General features: G+C 37.6%; 1 protein-coding gene across 4 annotated transcripts in view; it reads right to left on the bottom strand.

The window, feature by feature from the left end:
* Positions 1 to 505: 505 nt before the first annotated feature.
* ZNF385B (zinc finger protein 385B) overlaps positions 506 to 17578 on the bottom strand; it is a 433027-nt gene continuing 415954 nt past the window's right edge. For all 4 annotated transcript variants that reach the window (XM_075180555.1, XM_075180556.1, XM_075180557.1 and 1 more), the window contains 4 exons: positions 13977 to 14216; positions 13610 to 13791; positions 12556 to 12657; positions 506 to 1887 (listed from right to left, as the gene is read on the bottom strand). In XM_075180555.1, the coding sequence (XP_075036656.1) occupies positions 1675 to 1887; positions 12556 to 12657; positions 13610 to 13791; positions 13977 to 14216 (737 nt within the window). In that variant the 3' untranslated portion in view covers positions 506 to 1674. The remainder of the gene's footprint in view (positions 1888 to 12555; positions 12658 to 13609; positions 13792 to 13976; positions 14217 to 17578) is intronic.

Raw genomic sequence — 17578 nt, 5'->3', positions numbered from 1 at the left:
GAGAGATTATACAACTCAGAGTCAATCACTACTGATACACCTGAATCTTTGATGTGTAATGTGACAGTGTTAATTGATTATAGCGCTAAATCTATCTATTTTGTTTCCTGCCCACAGACAGAACTCTTTACTTTTCCTATCCTCCTGCATTTGTTATTAGTATAGATTATGGTCAACATGTGGTTTCCTACCTTGTAAATTTTCTCCTATGAGTTCTTCAAAATGCATTAAAGTCAATTACATCTCCAAAAATGTTTTTATTGGCTGCATAGGACAATACATATTCTTGTAACTATTGGCAAAACTTGTAAGGAAATTAATTTTTTTTGTATAAAAATAATTATCTCTGTTGCCTTAATTTAATGACAGCTCGTTTCTGCCCTACACATTCAATGCATCAACATTTGTATTTTAACTGATATGATTCAGCAAGGATGCATTAATTACATCTGTACTGCCACCTAGTGGATAATTGTAGGAACAATATAAAACACACATTTCCAGCTCCTTTCATGATGTTTTATTGAAAAGGTACATTAAAAAAAAGTACACAGATTAAAACCATTAATTACTGCAGAATAACATTCTCTAAATGAATGTGCTTGAAAAGGCTCTCTTTTGTGCTCCAATGCTTAATGTGCTGTGACAACCTAATAGTTGAACATTGCAATCAATCTGTATTTTCATTAATTTAACACATCTTCAGTAAAATGCAAATATTACAATTAAGTTCTAGAAAAAAAAACCAGGACAGATATTCAACAATAAATATAAACTCTGTACATTATTGCATTAGGGATCCACAAAAATAAAGTGGCCTTGATGAAAACAAAGAAAACAGCTTTAAATAAGAAAATATACCATGTATAGAACTTGTGTTATATCAGTATGAGATCCGAGCAAATGTTTTGTGATCATCTAATGTTCTGGGTATAAATATTTCATGTATGTTTGCTCCATTTTATAAGTATCTTAGCTGATTCATGGATAAACCAACAAAAGACTGTAGACAATTTCTCTTTATGGCAATGTGAAATAATATGGCTTTTCTAGTCTGGATCTTTTATCAAAACTGGAACAAAAAAAATAAATCGAAATCAAATTGCATCAAAGCTGAGTTGCCTTCCAACTGTAACACAGCGTCTAGATTCTAGAACGATACAAGACAACGACGTTTGGGTCTATAACAACACTACACGTTGCCTGTAAACTTTACAAGTTGATCACACAGAATAATACTTTATGTTTAGCCACTGATTTGGTGTTATCGACAATAAAGCACTTTTTAGTCTATATATACCACACTTCAAGATGGTCATTTGGATTTCCAACATGTATTTACATCAAAGGACTAGGAAGACCCCCCTTTTTCAAGTCTGCCAGGAAAAAACAAAATTGGTAATCGCTGATGAACAAACGTAAATAAGAGATGACAGGCAAGGTTGCAATACAATCCTAGGTGTGCTTTTCACAACACAGACTGCGAGTATTTCAGTGATTGTGTTTACTGAGCTTTGAATAATGGCAAAGAATGGCTGAGCCCGTGTGCTCTCTGATTATGATTTCAGATGGCCCTGTTAGAGAAGCAACAGCAGTGCAAGGAGTCTCTCATGGAGCTGTAGACTCTAGTCCTTTGTGTCTTGTAGGCTGTTACCAGCACTTTATTCTTTGCAGCTAATATGGTGCAAACAGAATGGATGCTGTAGTTGCTCTAAAGGAACCATGCGCTGGTCTTAGAAATGTAGCAGGTAAACCAGACCCCTGAAATATAGAACTGTAGGGCCGAGGCGGTAACGAGAATGAAGAAGATACAGCTGCTGCTAGAGGTGAAGACAGAAAGGTCGGTGTTAAAGGCTTGATCATGTCTTTCTGGAATGCCAGTTTTGCCTGAAAAAATAAAGGAGAAATTTTAAATGTATTACTTTTTTCAAGTTAGGACGATGTACTTGTCATATACTGTTATATTGGGGCTACAGAAGAACTAAACTATACGGTCTCCAAGACAAACATTCAAATTTGGTTCCAAAGTGGAGTATATGGAACACTTGCAACAACAGAGTCTGGATTAACCCAGGAACAACTTTGTACGGCAGAGAAGATAGCACCACCAAATGAATGGAATTGATGCCACTTGTACATGTGTATTTCATTATATTTGTCAGTTTTGCTATGTCAATAATGGGATCTAAAGGCATCTAAGTAATTTGTATATATCTACAATGGAACTAACATTTGAAGATGTGTATTGAGGACAGTGCACAAGCTCTGAAGATGAATTTCTCACAATGCACACACATGTTTTATTCTGCTGACATACAGTAGAAACGACTCCCTTAATCTTGATGGAAGCTTTCTACAACCAAATTGGTTGCACACCCCAAAAAACTGCCTATAACTATCCATCCATACTGCTTCCATGTAACTCAATCCTAGGTTTTGTAGGTCTGAGCTGTATTAGCATATAACAGTGAACAAACATAGATAGAGGGTGCTATTTAATATCTGTTAATTACTGACTATCTTTAGCTGCTCACACCTATATTGCATAGTTTTCTACCCCCCGAAACGTCCAGGAGACTCCCAAATTAGACAGAGCCCCTCCCCGAGAACAGGAAACTCTTCGGCAAAGGTGATTAACTGTCTGTAATGTGGGTGGGATATCACATCAATAGGCCTCAATGAGCACTGAGCGGACGAGACATCGTGACACAGTTAGAGCCATATCATACCCAAGTCATGCCCACCACTTCTTTTCATACCTTCCCTTCACATTTCCGCTTAGTATCATAATATGCGCCTGTCATACCAACATTAAACTACTTCTGAGTCTTTAAAACATAAAACAAGAATGACTGTGTGTGAAAGGGGACATTTATAAAAACTTGTGCACAGGTATTGGTACAAAAATGTTGCTATAACCCACAGCAGGAGACATTCGCCGTCATTTCTAAACAAAACTAGGAAAATGGCAGAATCTGATTGGTTACTATAGAGTAGAGTACCTTTTCTGCACCATTTGTACCAATCTACCATATACTCAAAATATGGGGATACGGCAGCATATTTCACCTTCCAGGCTGCCTAAATCTGTCTCCTCCTTCTCATCTTGGGTAACGCCGGTGGTGGAAGTGGCGGTGTATACAGTGGTATGCCACGCCGCCACTTTTCCTAGTACTTTTATTGTAAAACTATCAAATTCCATCTATTTACATTTTACATACCACCACTACGACCACTGGGTAATATGATAAGAAAATGGCAATTCATGGTGTAATTTCAGAACATTAATACTACATGCTTTTTCACAGATTTTAATTGTATTTTCTCCTTTAAGCCATAAAACCAGACATTATAAAAACAGACAGATTAAAACAGTATTAACATTTTTATAACACATTCAAGGTATAAAATTAGTTGTCGCTGACCCTTACCATAATAAACTGTTATGCAAAGTAAAAATGTTGATAAACTAAAATTTTTAATTATAGTGCTTGAAATGAAGCAATTAGCACTTACTGAATATTTCCCTGAAAACAATAAACTTAATTAATGCATTTTCCATTTTTTAAAATAGCATTGATTCTCATTCACACAACACTGCTGCTTCTTTTGGTATGATGTGTAAAATCCATTTAGTGTATTGAAATAAAGCTTGGATTCATATAAAGCAAAATGGGGCTTAAAGGAGTCAGGCCAGGGCAAGTCAGGAAAAAAATCCTTTTGGCTGCCAATGCAGCCTCAACCAATGTTATACTGACCACAACAACATTATAATACAGACTAAGGGGTGTGTTTACTAAACTGCGGGTTTGAAAAAGTGGGGATGTTGCCTATAGCAACCAATCAGATTCTAGTTATCATTTTGTAGAATGTACTAAATAAATGATAACTATAATCTGGTTGCTCTAGGCAATGTCTCCACTTTTTCAAACCCACAGTTTAGTAAATATACCCCTAAATATCCACAATGTTTTGCAGCCCTGAGTCACCACCTTGTTTTATAACACCCACCAATGACCACCATGTTGTAAAGACCTATTCAACCAATATATAATGCTGAATCAAATTGACCCATATACAATGCAGACCCCTTTTAAACAGTATACAGTGCAAGAAGTTTCCATATTACCTTGTGGTATTCTAACAAATACACTGGGTGATATTTAAATGCCTATATATTTCTACATCTACATAGGGAGTGATGCTAATCAGAAGTACATTAAATAGTGCTTGTTTTGCACTAGAAAGTACATTTTAAAAAAAACGACACCAGTTAATATCACAATGTATTGCCCAGGGTATTTGTACACCTATATAGCTAATGTCTATAATGATAAGTACTGAAGCGACATTGTGTGCAGTGCAATGGCTGTTGGTGTTTGTGTATATCACCAACATTCTGGAGATATGAGAATTGTCCAATCTGTATGTAGTTCTGCACAATGAGATTATAAACTTACAGGTGGAAATTCTAACACTTTTTTATGAGTCAGTCTCCCTCTAAATCCTCACCACTGTCCCAGAGACAAACTAGGAGAAGAGCAGTTGGGATCTGGTGGAGTTAGGACAGTAGATTGTAGACATGTCCCAGCAGCTGTCCCTCTATATAATTATGTTTCTGCTCCCACTGAACATCATCATCATCACCATTTATTTATATAGCGCCACTGATTCCGCAGCGCTGTACAGAGAACTCACTCACTTCAGTCCCTGTCACATGAAAGTGATACTGAAGTTGTGGCTCCAGTGAAGGGGGTAGGGTGCGCTAGTCAACAGGATGTTAATGGTTCTGTAAATGGCCATCCTCTGCCAGTTGTTCCTCCTCCCTGGCACTCAGCTCCTGGGACTCAGCCCTCTCAGACAGGTGAGAAGCGGGTCTGAGGTATACTGAAGTATAGGTATACTTCAAAGTGAATGGAGAATGGGAAAAGCACAAAAAGGCAGTAGGGAATGTCACATCCATAGCATGAAAATTAATGGAAACTCTTTTTTTTTTTTTTTAGTTAAAAAAAAGCTGTATTGACTATTTAGAGATAATTACAAGATTCAAGACAGAGTGGATTTATTTATTATGCTGGAAGATAATGTCAGTAATGACCCATTAGCTGAAGTGGGTGGACCAATGGATAAAGTTCATTCAGATTTTTGCATTCATGGCATTTCATAGAGTATGCCACAATACTTTAATCCAGAGACTGAAAATCCTTGGATTCAACTGAAAGATAGTGGGATGGATAAAGGTTTGGACAGGAGTGCAGTCAATGGTGATAGCCCAGGGGAAGGACTGGTAACCAGTGGCGTATCTTATGGATCTTATAGAGTATCTTATTGATCAGTCATAGGTCCTATTTTATTTAATGCCCTTGTTCAATGTATTAGTTAATGATATTACTGTGGCCTCATGAAAACGTAATAAAATGCACAAGAGACCCAAAAATCCAAAAGCAGAACATAGAATGAACAGTGAAATAACGTCAAGATCCATTTGGAATCTTGTGAGTTACAGTATCAGATGATATGATGGCAAGCAAGCAACGTAGCTAAGAAGTGGGAAGCCACAGTATATTACATGGTCGTATGGGTAGAGGTATTAGTAGCAGGAAGAATGAGGTTATATTGCCTCTTTACAGGTCACCAGTAAGACATTGCCTCCACTACTGTATATAGTTCTGGAGGCTGTGTCTAAAAAAAAGACATTAATAAAATAGAAGAATCTCAGATTAGAGACCGGACCGGGACTCTCAGGGCAAACTCCACAGAAAGGTTAGTCCCAATTAGCCCCTGTCTTGGACTATGTTCTTATCGTTCACTTACTGATTTGGAATCCTTATAGGATAACCTGACATTTGGAAATATACTCCTCATCTTGTGCATTAACCAACAGAGTTGTTTTATGCACCATCAGTATCATTGTTATTCTTATGCTATTGTGGACACCAGATATTTGCAGCATTTCGGGACTTTTCAGTGTATTAAAGTGTATTAGTCTGAATTCAATTTTTGTCCACCAATCAGCTTTCAGATTGTTTGCTGTTAGGATTTCTATTATCAACAGAGCTGCTTTCAATGTGTATGTTTTTATATATACAATATTACACTGTGGCCCAATATATATCTACAATTGAATTTTGTTTACATACTTAGCAGATTGGTTTCCAACTAATCCAGTGCACTGGTGTATAATAAACTTACTCATTTTAACATTTCAGTATCATATATCTGCGGCTGGGAATCATTTACCTTACTGAATGTCAGAGTAGAGCTACTAAAATGGTAGAAAGGACAATGGTAATATAATTCAAAATACAACAATACAAGGGACAAACACATAAATACTGTTAAGACTTAGATCTAAAATATAACCACACCCAACAAAACAAACACACATAAAAGAGGCAGACTAGATGGAGCTGTAGATTCTTTCCTGCCATCAGACTCCATGCTTATTCGCAGTCACAGAGCCTCCACAGATGGTTTCCCCTTGTACTATCCAGGAAGATTGATTGCCGAGGGGCTGTAAGCTGATTTTAAAAGGCTATAATCATGTGACATTTGTTGCTGATTGGCTTCTTTACGCTCCATGCTATGTGACATGGCTCTCCATTGATCACTATGAAGTCGGTGAATCAGTTATTTGGAGAATAAATTCCTCAATGCTAATTCCCTGATATTCGCCTAGATATCCGAGTAGTTAGAATCAATTTGGACATCTCTAATTGCAAAACGTATTATGTCCGTAGCAAAATCTTCTGGTGGCTGCACTTGACAACTGCTGGCCTGGGCTACTCACAAACTCATGTCTAGTACTTATAAACGAGTAGAATTCACACACAAAGTTTAGAGAACAGAAAAGATCCAGCTCCCTTTATTAATTGCAAATGAGCTGAAAATGTAATTAGTCAAGAATCATTAATCTTGGATGTTCCAGTCCAATAAAGATGAGAAGAGGAAGACATTAATACTTGACAACACGGAAATGTAAAACTTCCAAATAAAATATTAAAGGGGCATAATAGTAAAACATGACTTATTTTATAGACAATATAGGTCTTGTAAGGCTATACTTGATTAACCAAATACAGACACTCTAATGTCTGAGAGATGATACGTTATCATTACAGTAGCCAATGTTCTACTACTTTTGTTTAGAAATTGGTCTCTAGCGGCACCGGTTCATACAGAAGTCCAATATCCGGGGACCACATGGTGTGACATTACACATATTAAATGCCCCCTTTGAGACAGCACCTAATCTTTTGGTCCCATCGATTCCTGAACCACTCTGGTAGTCGTTCTTTTGGACCCCTCGTTGTTACATGATGCCGGAGAGAAGGCAGATAATTTTTTCTTTTTATATAGGCTAGGCTTTTTTTTGGTAGCTTTGCATGTGTGTAGTTTAGTGCGAAAATCTTAAAAATGTTGACTAATCAGATTATAAGACAGATTCAAGTTCGGACGTAAGTCCATTTACATAGAGTATCTTGCGTGAAATAGCTCTGCACGTGCCCAGAAATAGATTTCTGAACGCAATTCATTGTTTCAATGAGAGGGAAACTCTGACAGAGGATGATTAGCAACATATATGTATTAGCGATGTTATTCATTGAGATGAGAGCCAAGGTCCCAAAAAAGTACTGCAGTGGGGATTCCTGTCACTGTGTTTTAGGAGGACCTGTGCAGTCTTATAAAAGTACGGTCAAAAATGGAATGAAGATATAGAGCTGGTGATGTTGTATTACCTTGAGACTGAGGGCTAGATTTACTAAGCTGCGTGGTTGAAAAAGTGGGGATGTTGCCTATAGCAACCAATCAGATTATAGCTATCATTTTGTAGAAGGTACTAAATAAATGAAAGCTAGAATCTGATTGGTTGCTATAGGCAAGATCCCCACTTTTTCAAACCCGCAGCTTAGTAAATCTAGCCCTTAGAGTGTGTTGACACATATCCTAATGTGGATATGGAACAATAATGGAATGAATGATAACAATTCAATGTAAGAGCTATGATAATATGGTACATAAATGGTTAGAAAGGTAGATGAGCATATTAGTCTAACTCAAAAGGAGTAGACAGTATTATTATGTTGTAGGGGGATGCAAGACAAAGATATTACAAAACATTGTTAGTTATCAGTCCTAGAAGGGGTAGCATAATAATACCTCATAAATAGTTTTTAAAAATTGATTTTGCTCATTTAAAATCTTGGAGCGGTAGCGCCCTAGTGCTTCGGGTAGTGCCACTATAAGTGGTGTGTATTACTACTGACATCCAAGCGTATGTTCATGTTAAAGCAGTGTCTGAAAATTGATATGATGTCAGTAAGAGCACTAAAGTAGAGGTGCCTCCTTAGAAGAAATGACTAGTGTGTAATTAGACAGTTTCCATGTAAGATACATTAATCAACGAGTTAATGTTCAGCATGAACTGCATATCAGCATAGTATTCTCTCACGTCAAGCAGTGAACTGCCATGCTGTAAGAAGATGTACATTTAAAATGGCACTGTGTTAGCTCTTGAGAAGTACAATGTTTCGGTTACAGTGCTTCCAAAGACCTTTACTTTATTTCTAAATTGCAGAACCTCTTTCAATATGTCCTCATATATTACAAGCCTGATTGCATCTTTTTTCATTTTCTTTTAGTGCACAGTCTAGTTCAGCAGGTTGCTGATTGGAGTACTTGACCCCTGCGGAGAGCACAAAGGAGTGGCTATCCACAGTCAAAGCTATTATGGATTCTACTGCTGGCTACACAATATTGGAAATTTGCTACACTGCTCCAAATGCACTGAAAAGTCTATCAAGAGTACATTTAAAAACAAATTGCAGACCAGTGTGAAATGCATTAGTTAATGTACTTTCTATTTAAGTGAGTGCACATAAGTTACATTTTACACAATACAATCAGCTGTGTAATATAAACTCTGGTATATAGAAGTACAACAGTAACAGTTGCCAGCAGCTTTCTTACTTAAATTCACCAACCACTGTCATTATTAAAAAGTTGCTGTAACCCATAGTAACTAATGGAATATTCGTTATAATTTTGTATCCTGTACTGGAGACATTTTTGAAGACCACCGGCTTAAGTTGACAAAATGATCTGTTGGAAGCTGATATTTTGTTACCTGCTCACAATTCGCACTTCATGAAAACAGAAAAACAATGAGTTAAATATTAAAATCATACTTGTACCGGGAGGGTATGTCTGAGTGGCGAGAACAGGTGGAGTGGTAGCCAGATTTGTGTCATTACGGCTTAGCCCCCCAGCCTGGCAAATGCTGATGCAGATCATCACACAGAGGGGGGTTGGACCGCGATGACACAGAACGCGGTGACTCGTGTCATTATGGCCCCCGTCCCACCAACTTGACTAGTAGGGAAGAGTGCAGGACGCAGGAGGGTGGACTTCTTTTCTGGGAGTCTCACTGATGTCACAGTAGACAAGTATGATTACAATTATTTTGCTCCCAGCCTAAAAATACCACAGTACTACACTCTATACTACACTCTTCTGGAGAGCTCATCATGACTGATGTCAGATTGTAGAACTGATGGAAATAACTAGATTAGCATAATCTTTTCTGACATTTTATGTTCATGTTTTATGTACAGTTCTGCTTACTGGTCATTAAAAAGGCATCTTGCTAAATATGAAATAGTAATGCTAATTTAAGGAGACGCCGCCTGTACAATGTTCTTTACAAAGCCTACTACATTGTACAGGCGGCGCCTCCTTAAATTACCAGGTTAACAGCAGGAATCATATTGTGGACCTTTTAAAGTGACATCATCGCTGCCTGCCGGGATCTTCAATCATCTGCAGTGTTTCAGGTCTGTGTTTCAAGCTGTCAGTATTACCAGTCTGTTGGAGAATACACCTACGGTGTATTCATTTCGGGGTCTCCGTTGTCACAGTTCCCCTCATCGATTTAATGACTACCACTGCTTTAGCTCTATCACCCACCTCTATCCTATTTACAGATGATTGTAAGAAAACATACCACAATAATAAATACTAAAGAATTTAATTCTAAATAGCTGTCAGAGCCATAAGAGCTTTTAATATTTCAACTAAAAAAACTTACATAGCTGGTATTCTCATTGAGACTGTTTGGTATTAGACAGTTTAATAGGAATATCCATTTGCTCTGTTTTCGGAGAAGTTGTTTATTACTATCGCCCCTCTTATTCCTAACGGAGTACGTTTAATCCCAAAAACTAACATTCCCAGAGCATTTCTTCCATGTTTTAAAAGAAAGTGGAGATAAGCTGTTTTACTTTTTCTTTGTCTGTTCTTATTGTACCTATATACTCAGGAATTAGTTGCTTCAATGCTCTACTGGTCATGCCCACATACATTCTCTCACAGAGGCATTTGAGGGCATAAATCACTCCTTGGAGTTACAATTAAGAACTGATTGATTTTATGACTTACATTATGTCTATCCCTGATCTCCACTGGTATAACCATATATTCACAGACCTTACAAGCCCCACAACTGTGTGAACCTTTAATTGGATCAGATATCCTCCTTTTCTGAACAAAGTGTCTTTTAACTAATCTGTCTTTAGGATTCATGGTTCGCTGCAGGTCAGATTCACTTTGTCTTCCATGACTGTTTTTAGACCACTATTCGATACCAGAACTGCCCAATGTTTCTGCAGAATTTGACGTATCTCTGTCCACTCGCAGCAGAAATCTCCTATGAATCTAATTTTATCAGATTCAACATTTTTCTTTAGTAGATATATGAGACTATTTTGATCCCTTGTTTTAATGCTTTCTTAAAGATACATTTGCTATAACCTCCCTCCAATAGACTTCCTTTAAGCTCCATAGATCTCAGAAATTCTTCTGTCTTACGTCTTATTCTTAAAAATTCCCCTTTGGAGATATTCTTCACTGGTGGGAAATGAAATCTGTTTCTGTGTAACACACTATTAGTTGCTGTCGTTTCTCTAAATAAGTCTGTTTCAATTCTACCTCCTTCTCCTTTCTTTATTGTGATATCAAGGAAATCTAATTTAAAACTGTTTTCATTAGTATTTAAAAAAAACAATGAATTCCTTGAACATATCTTCATCACCTTTCCAAAGGATCAAAATATCATCAATATAACAGACCCAAATTATTATGTGTTCTGTATATCTCTCCAGATCTTCACCAAATACAATGTCTCTTTCCCACTGACCCAGATATTGTAATAGTGGAGACATTCAAAATTCTTCTGCCAACTGTCTCTGAACTGTAGGGGTCCCACACAGGGGTGGGGTGATTAAAAAAAAAATTACAAAATATTATGTGTGGACATTAAATTTGAGTGACATTACTGAAAAAAAAAGTTTCACAAATCAGGCTTCATGATGGGTCAGGTCATTTCATAGGGATGCAAAGTACTGAGAATACCAACATCTAATTGACTTTTGCTTTGCGGACCGCAGGATGGCATTCCACACCGTATTTGCACATCCGCCTTTAGCAATATGTGTAGTCTACTGATAAATCTGGGACAATGACAGTCAATTCATTCTGTTGTGTTGTGCGGCTGAGGAAGGACTGGGAACACGTAAGGCAAAATTCCACTGGTGAAAAGTGTGAAATTTTGTGGCCAAATGCAGGACGAGGAAAATGCAGCTTTAAAAATGTCGCTCATCTCTAGTGGACATCTCATTCAAAGGGAAAGTAAAGCCATTATTTGTCATTAATACAAGTGATGTGTTTACCATGCTCTCTCATTCCTCTGCCAAGATAAGAGGGATGTGCTTCTCTAACATAAGCACAGAGTGACTGACAGCTTGACAGACTGACTTTTATGTGAATTAAAATGCTCTCAAACGGCTCTATTAATAAAAGGTGAAAAGTCCCACCTCCAGCAAAAACAGGTGTTTTACGAATTCACCATATGTATGAAAGGGTCACCACCAACCTACCCGAGACTGGCTAGGCAAAGCGGTAAGTTAAGCTTCACCGCTCCCAGACGGAATATTTTATTATTGTGGTGCGGTAATTGCAGTGATAAGTGATCGTCTATCATTGCAATAATCGGCGTGGCAGTTTTGCCACGGCAGATTGATAAACAGGTCCAAAGACATTTTTGCATTAAAAAATCTGAAACAAATATTTGTTATTATATTAGCTGATATAGAAGCTGTTTACTTCATCATCATCATCATCACCATTTATTTATATAGCCCCAATAATTCCGCAGCGCTGTACAGAGAACTCATTCACATCCGTCCCTGCCCCATTGGAGCTTACAGTCTAAATTCCCTAATATACACACACACACAGACACACAGAGAAAGAGAGAGAGAGAGAGAGAGACTAAGGTCAATTTTGATAGCAGCCAATTACCCTACTAGTGTGTTTTGGAGTGTGGGAGGAAACCGGAGCACCCAGAGGAAACCCACTCAAATACGGGGAGAACATACATAAACTCCACACAGATAAGACCAACTCATGACCCCAGTGCTGTGAGGCAGCAGTGCTAACCCCTTAGCCACCGTGCTGCCCCTGTTTACTTAAGTTACTTAAGTAATTAAAGCTACTTACTGCTAAGATACTAGGACTTCTTTGAAGTTTGTTGTATGGGCTATATTTAGGCTTCATTGGTTTCCCTGCTACTCTGTCCTTATGTCTTCTGCTGGAGATGTGCTGTAACAATATAAAACAAATGCTGTTACTTGTACATACTGTAAAAGCAAGACATCACAATATCTATTTCATTATATGTCTGAGAAATAAAATTGGTGTCCAGAATATTTAAATAAACAATAATAATTTAAATAAAAATAAGTATTGGTGCTCCATAACTAATAATAATAATAAAAAAAAGATTGGCGCACATTTTTAATACATATCCGCAGTTGATAATATAAGATGGTTTGCAGGTAAGGGTTAACGGTCTCAAGGTATCATCTGATAGATGGCTGAGTACCTTCAATTTGCTGTTGAAGTGATTGACAGACAAAGAGAGTTGTCAAGACTCTTCTGCTGATAAGTAAAGGTACACACTACAGAAATTTTAACCAACTTTTTATGCCGAGCGATTTTACATGCGATCGATGGTCCGATCACTCGGTCCATGGACTGCATACACACTAGCCTTGTTTAGGACGATAAAGGGAAGAGCGGACGTCCCTTTAGCAACTTTTTACAGCCATGTTGTCGTGAGCAATGACTGTAATTTCATACTCACTGTTGTGGATCGGTCAGAAGTTTATACACACTACACAACGGAAACGAGATTGGAACGAAAATATTAAACGGTACGACCAACCAAATGAGGCGACAATCGTACATTTGGGCAGACTTTCGACCATCGTGTCACTGCACACACTGACCCGACTTTTGAACGAGCGGTCGTATGTCGGCTGATTGAGCCGATTATTGGACGAAAACCGTGTAGTGTGTACCCAGCTTTAGTGGATAAAATAGTTTTAGTAAATGCTTTATTCCCACCAGAAGAAAACTAAAAGAAAAGTAAATGAATAACAGAAATTTACAAATCATCACCATTTGAATGAAAAAATGGGTGTAATTCCCTTTCAAACTTTTGCACACAAAATAAATAAATACATATATATATATAATATAATTTCTGTACCTGTTTAAGTTGGATTTCTGAATTTACATGGACATCGCAAATTTCACAATGAAATGTTTTGTTCTGCAATCCTGAACCTTTGCTGCTGCCATTTTGAATTTTTAGCCGGGATCCGGATCTTGGATAAGATTTTATGGGACCTGCCCCGTTTCGTGCTTCTAGCATTGTCTTGTGTTTGGTACCTTAATGAAGCAGAGCAGAGCTGAAGTTATTATTTTGTATATACAAAAGGTATGGGGTACATTATTCGGGAGACTTGGGTTGTTTCGGATAAGAGCTTTTTCCATAATTTGGAGCACTATGCAAAAAAAATTCCTAAAAATGATGAACTATATGAAGAAATAGACAGGACACGAGGGAGCCCTACCTGTGTTATGTGCTTCCAGTTGTGACAAAGAGTTGACGGCTACTTTGCATAGGGAACAGTAGAGTAGCTTCTTGGCCTTGTCTTCCTCTGACTCAGCAGTGATCACACTGCCATTGGTGCTCTTCACAAACGCTGCCGGTATCACCGCCGTTAATGTTACCTCTGATTTGGCGATGAACGATCTGATCTCAGCCATACTATGACTAATAGAACTACTGGCTTTAAATCTTTTATCCTCACCTGAAAACAAAAAAAAAGTAAAAGCTGTTTATCAGCTGTTCACAAGCGTCTCAGATATTTGCTAAGAGTTTTCATCGTAGAGAACATTTCACATTTACAAGTAATTGTCTGAGGAGGAAGGTTTGCGATATTCATCCAGCAGTAGGCGATGGGTACACCAGCATAATTTGATTACTCTCTTTTGTATATAAATGTCCCAACATAATTGTCAGTTTCCAAGGATGACTAATTCACAGTGTAAAAAATAACCCCCCAAAAAACTAAACATGCAATTGTGTATCTCTAAGTATCCAATATTTTAAATATTTGATTTCACGTAAGGGTAAATGTGCTGTTGTAAAATGTGAATAATTTAATTAAAAGCAAAGTCCACAGTTGTATTTTTTACACCACAAGTTAATACATTGACCCCATAAACCTTTTTTTAAAAAAAAAAACCAACCAAAACAACTACAAGTTTTGTAACTTTTTAACATGAATCTGACCTCATTTTTCTAGGATGTCCAACTTTATCTCAGTCTTCCCATTGCAAAATCTCTCTCTGAGGTACATATATTGCACCACTGCAAAGCAGTTTCCCTCAACGGGAACATATTTGCATTTTAGCACTAAGGAATCTATTCAACAAGGTTGGGCCTTATGAAAGATTTTCTTTCGCAGCTTATCATAGCAATGGAAAATCCTCTACCACCTGATCTCAGCTCAGCTCACCGGCGATACTGGCTGGAGCGGTGCCAGTGCAAAGGTCCTCTGCGCATATGTGTGGCCTGACATTGCTAGTTCACACATGAGCAGCGGGGCTGGAACCCCGGAACGTTATCATTAAAATATTAAACTTTAAAAAAAAGTAAGAAGTAGAAAAATAAATATGTTATATTGAACACTCACACAGACACACAGACACACAGACACACACACACACACACACACAAACACTCATACACACACACACACACACACACACACACATACATACATACACACACACACACACCATTTTATCATGGGATTGCAGCTTTAAGCATTAACCTTTATTGACTGAAACATGTAATTGCAGAAACACCACCAGCTAATACATTGTGGTACAATATAAATATATACGGCTGAAGAAAGAATGCTTTTAATGCAGGTCACAGAACTCAAAACTGACATGTCATAGCGATATGTTTTACAGCGTCATATTTGTCACCTACACACAGGGGGTGGGTCCATTTTTTGGGGCTGACCAAATATTAATGACAATGAATTAATAAGCAACCGATGCCTCATGGTTATTACAGGCTCCTAATGAACTGATAGGATGCATTACCATGATTACTGGTTCAGCACACAAAATGACTTAATGCTATTATTAGCATTTATTTTTATATAGCGCCAGCATATTCCGTAGCGTTTGAATGTTGTGCCATGCTTTACAATGTGTCTTGTATCTTTCTATTCTTTTCAAATATAAAAACATAAGAGTATAACTACTACGGTACAAACAGGAGATTTTCATACTTTCATTTAATGATAATTATTGAATGTACTATTGTTCTTATTAGTTGTTTGATGTTAATATTTAACTTTTTTTTATCTTACTACTATAATTTTTCTGATGCTCAGTTAAACAGAATATTATTTAGGATAAATTATCATTAAAACATTAATTTCTCCTGACTGCCATTGCTGTGACCAGCGTGCAAACGTTTCCCTGATTCCAGATCTTAGATGAGGAAGTGGATCTTATAAATATAAATAAGGATCTAATTAATATGACTTTGGCAGTAACATCACTTGTAATAATTACCACTAATTGACTCATATATCAACTATGTTATAAGCTGAAAATGGCCTAATATTCATCCTCTATTCTCATGTTCCCAACAACCCCATTACATAATATTACAAGATACATGAAGAGGTGACACAGGACCAAGTAAGATGAACATAAACATAATGCCGTTTCTTTGGCACTGCTAGGCTGTGCCTTTGCAGATCTATGTGGTAAACACAAATTAGAGGCAGGTAGACAGTGATGTGCGCATTTGATTATTCTATTCCTGTACTCTCACAGGAACAATTAACTTTTTTTTTTCATACCTTACTAAAAATTCATGCCTAGCAGACAAAACAAATGCAAATAACATGGAGATGCAATGCCAAGTGAATAGTCCCCATGGACTCCTCTATAAATAGTCAAGGGGAGATATCTTGCCAGCTCAGTTAACATGTGCGACCTGTGTAACTTCACTGCAAACCTTCTAGCTACATTAAGTAGCAATCTTAGCTAAGGACGGTGTCAGATTGTTTTTATAACTGTACAAAACTGCTATTGCCCTGGAACATACACCTTGACCAAAGTTGTGTAGAGCAGAGCAGTCAGTTTCGGGTGGTTAAAAGGCATGGGGGTTAACAATTTGGGTACATGATTAATCAGTATATTGCACAAGCTCAGAGGCCTAGCATAATTGTGTTTGAAACACACACAGTAAGACAAGCCATACCTGTAAGCAGAACCATTTTGTTAACACAACTAAATGCCAACTGTATAAGTCACCAGGAGCTGTGTGAGTAACATATAAAATAGACGGCCCTTCTCCTTTGTTCACTAATACCAAGCTTGTTGATGCCATTTTTGTCTATGCCGCACTGATTAGCGACATAACCTTTCATTATTATATCCGATTGACTGCAGAATTGATTCACAACAGGAAGAGGAGGGTGAATGAATCATTTATCCCACTCCCACTCCTTTGTTTTGCCAACTCATATACTGGCAAATAAGCTGCAATTTTATCCGGACAGGCTTTTTATAAAAGCAAGTTATGTGCTGCACTATGAATATGGCATTATATACAAAGATATGCTGGGATGATGATAAAGAAACACCATTGATAAGAATTAATGAAGTAGCAATGGAATCTAAAACATGACACATCATTAATGTGGGAGAGCAACATTATTGTAACAGGCAAAAAGAATGGCCTGAGGCCATGTCTGCATTTCTATTGGTGCCACAAAAACAACTGTTACTTATAGTAACAAAGATAAATCATCATCATCATCTACTTATTTATATAGCGCCACTAATTCCGCAGCGCTGTACAGAGAACTCATTCACATCAGTCCCTGCCCCATTGGAGCTTACAATCTAAATTCCCTAACATACACACACACACACACACACAGACCGAGAGAGACTAAGGGGAATTTAGTAGCAGCCATTTAACCTACTGGTATGTTTTTTGGAGTGTGGGAGGAAACCAGAGCACCCGTAGGAAACCCACGCAAACATGGGGCGAACATACAAACTCCACACAGATAAGGCCATGGTCAGGAATTGAACTCATGACCCCAGTGCTGGGAGGCAGAAGTGCTAA

Source organism: Mixophyes fleayi, chromosome 7 (genome assembly GCF_038048845.1).
Source record: "Mixophyes fleayi isolate aMixFle1 chromosome 7, aMixFle1.hap1, whole genome shotgun sequence".
NCBI classification, from domain to species: Eukaryota; Metazoa; Chordata; class Amphibia; order Anura; family Limnodynastidae; genus Mixophyes; species Mixophyes fleayi.
The sequence above is the reverse complement of the archived record's forward strand: the minus strand, read 5'-3'. Positions and strand labels throughout refer to the sequence as shown.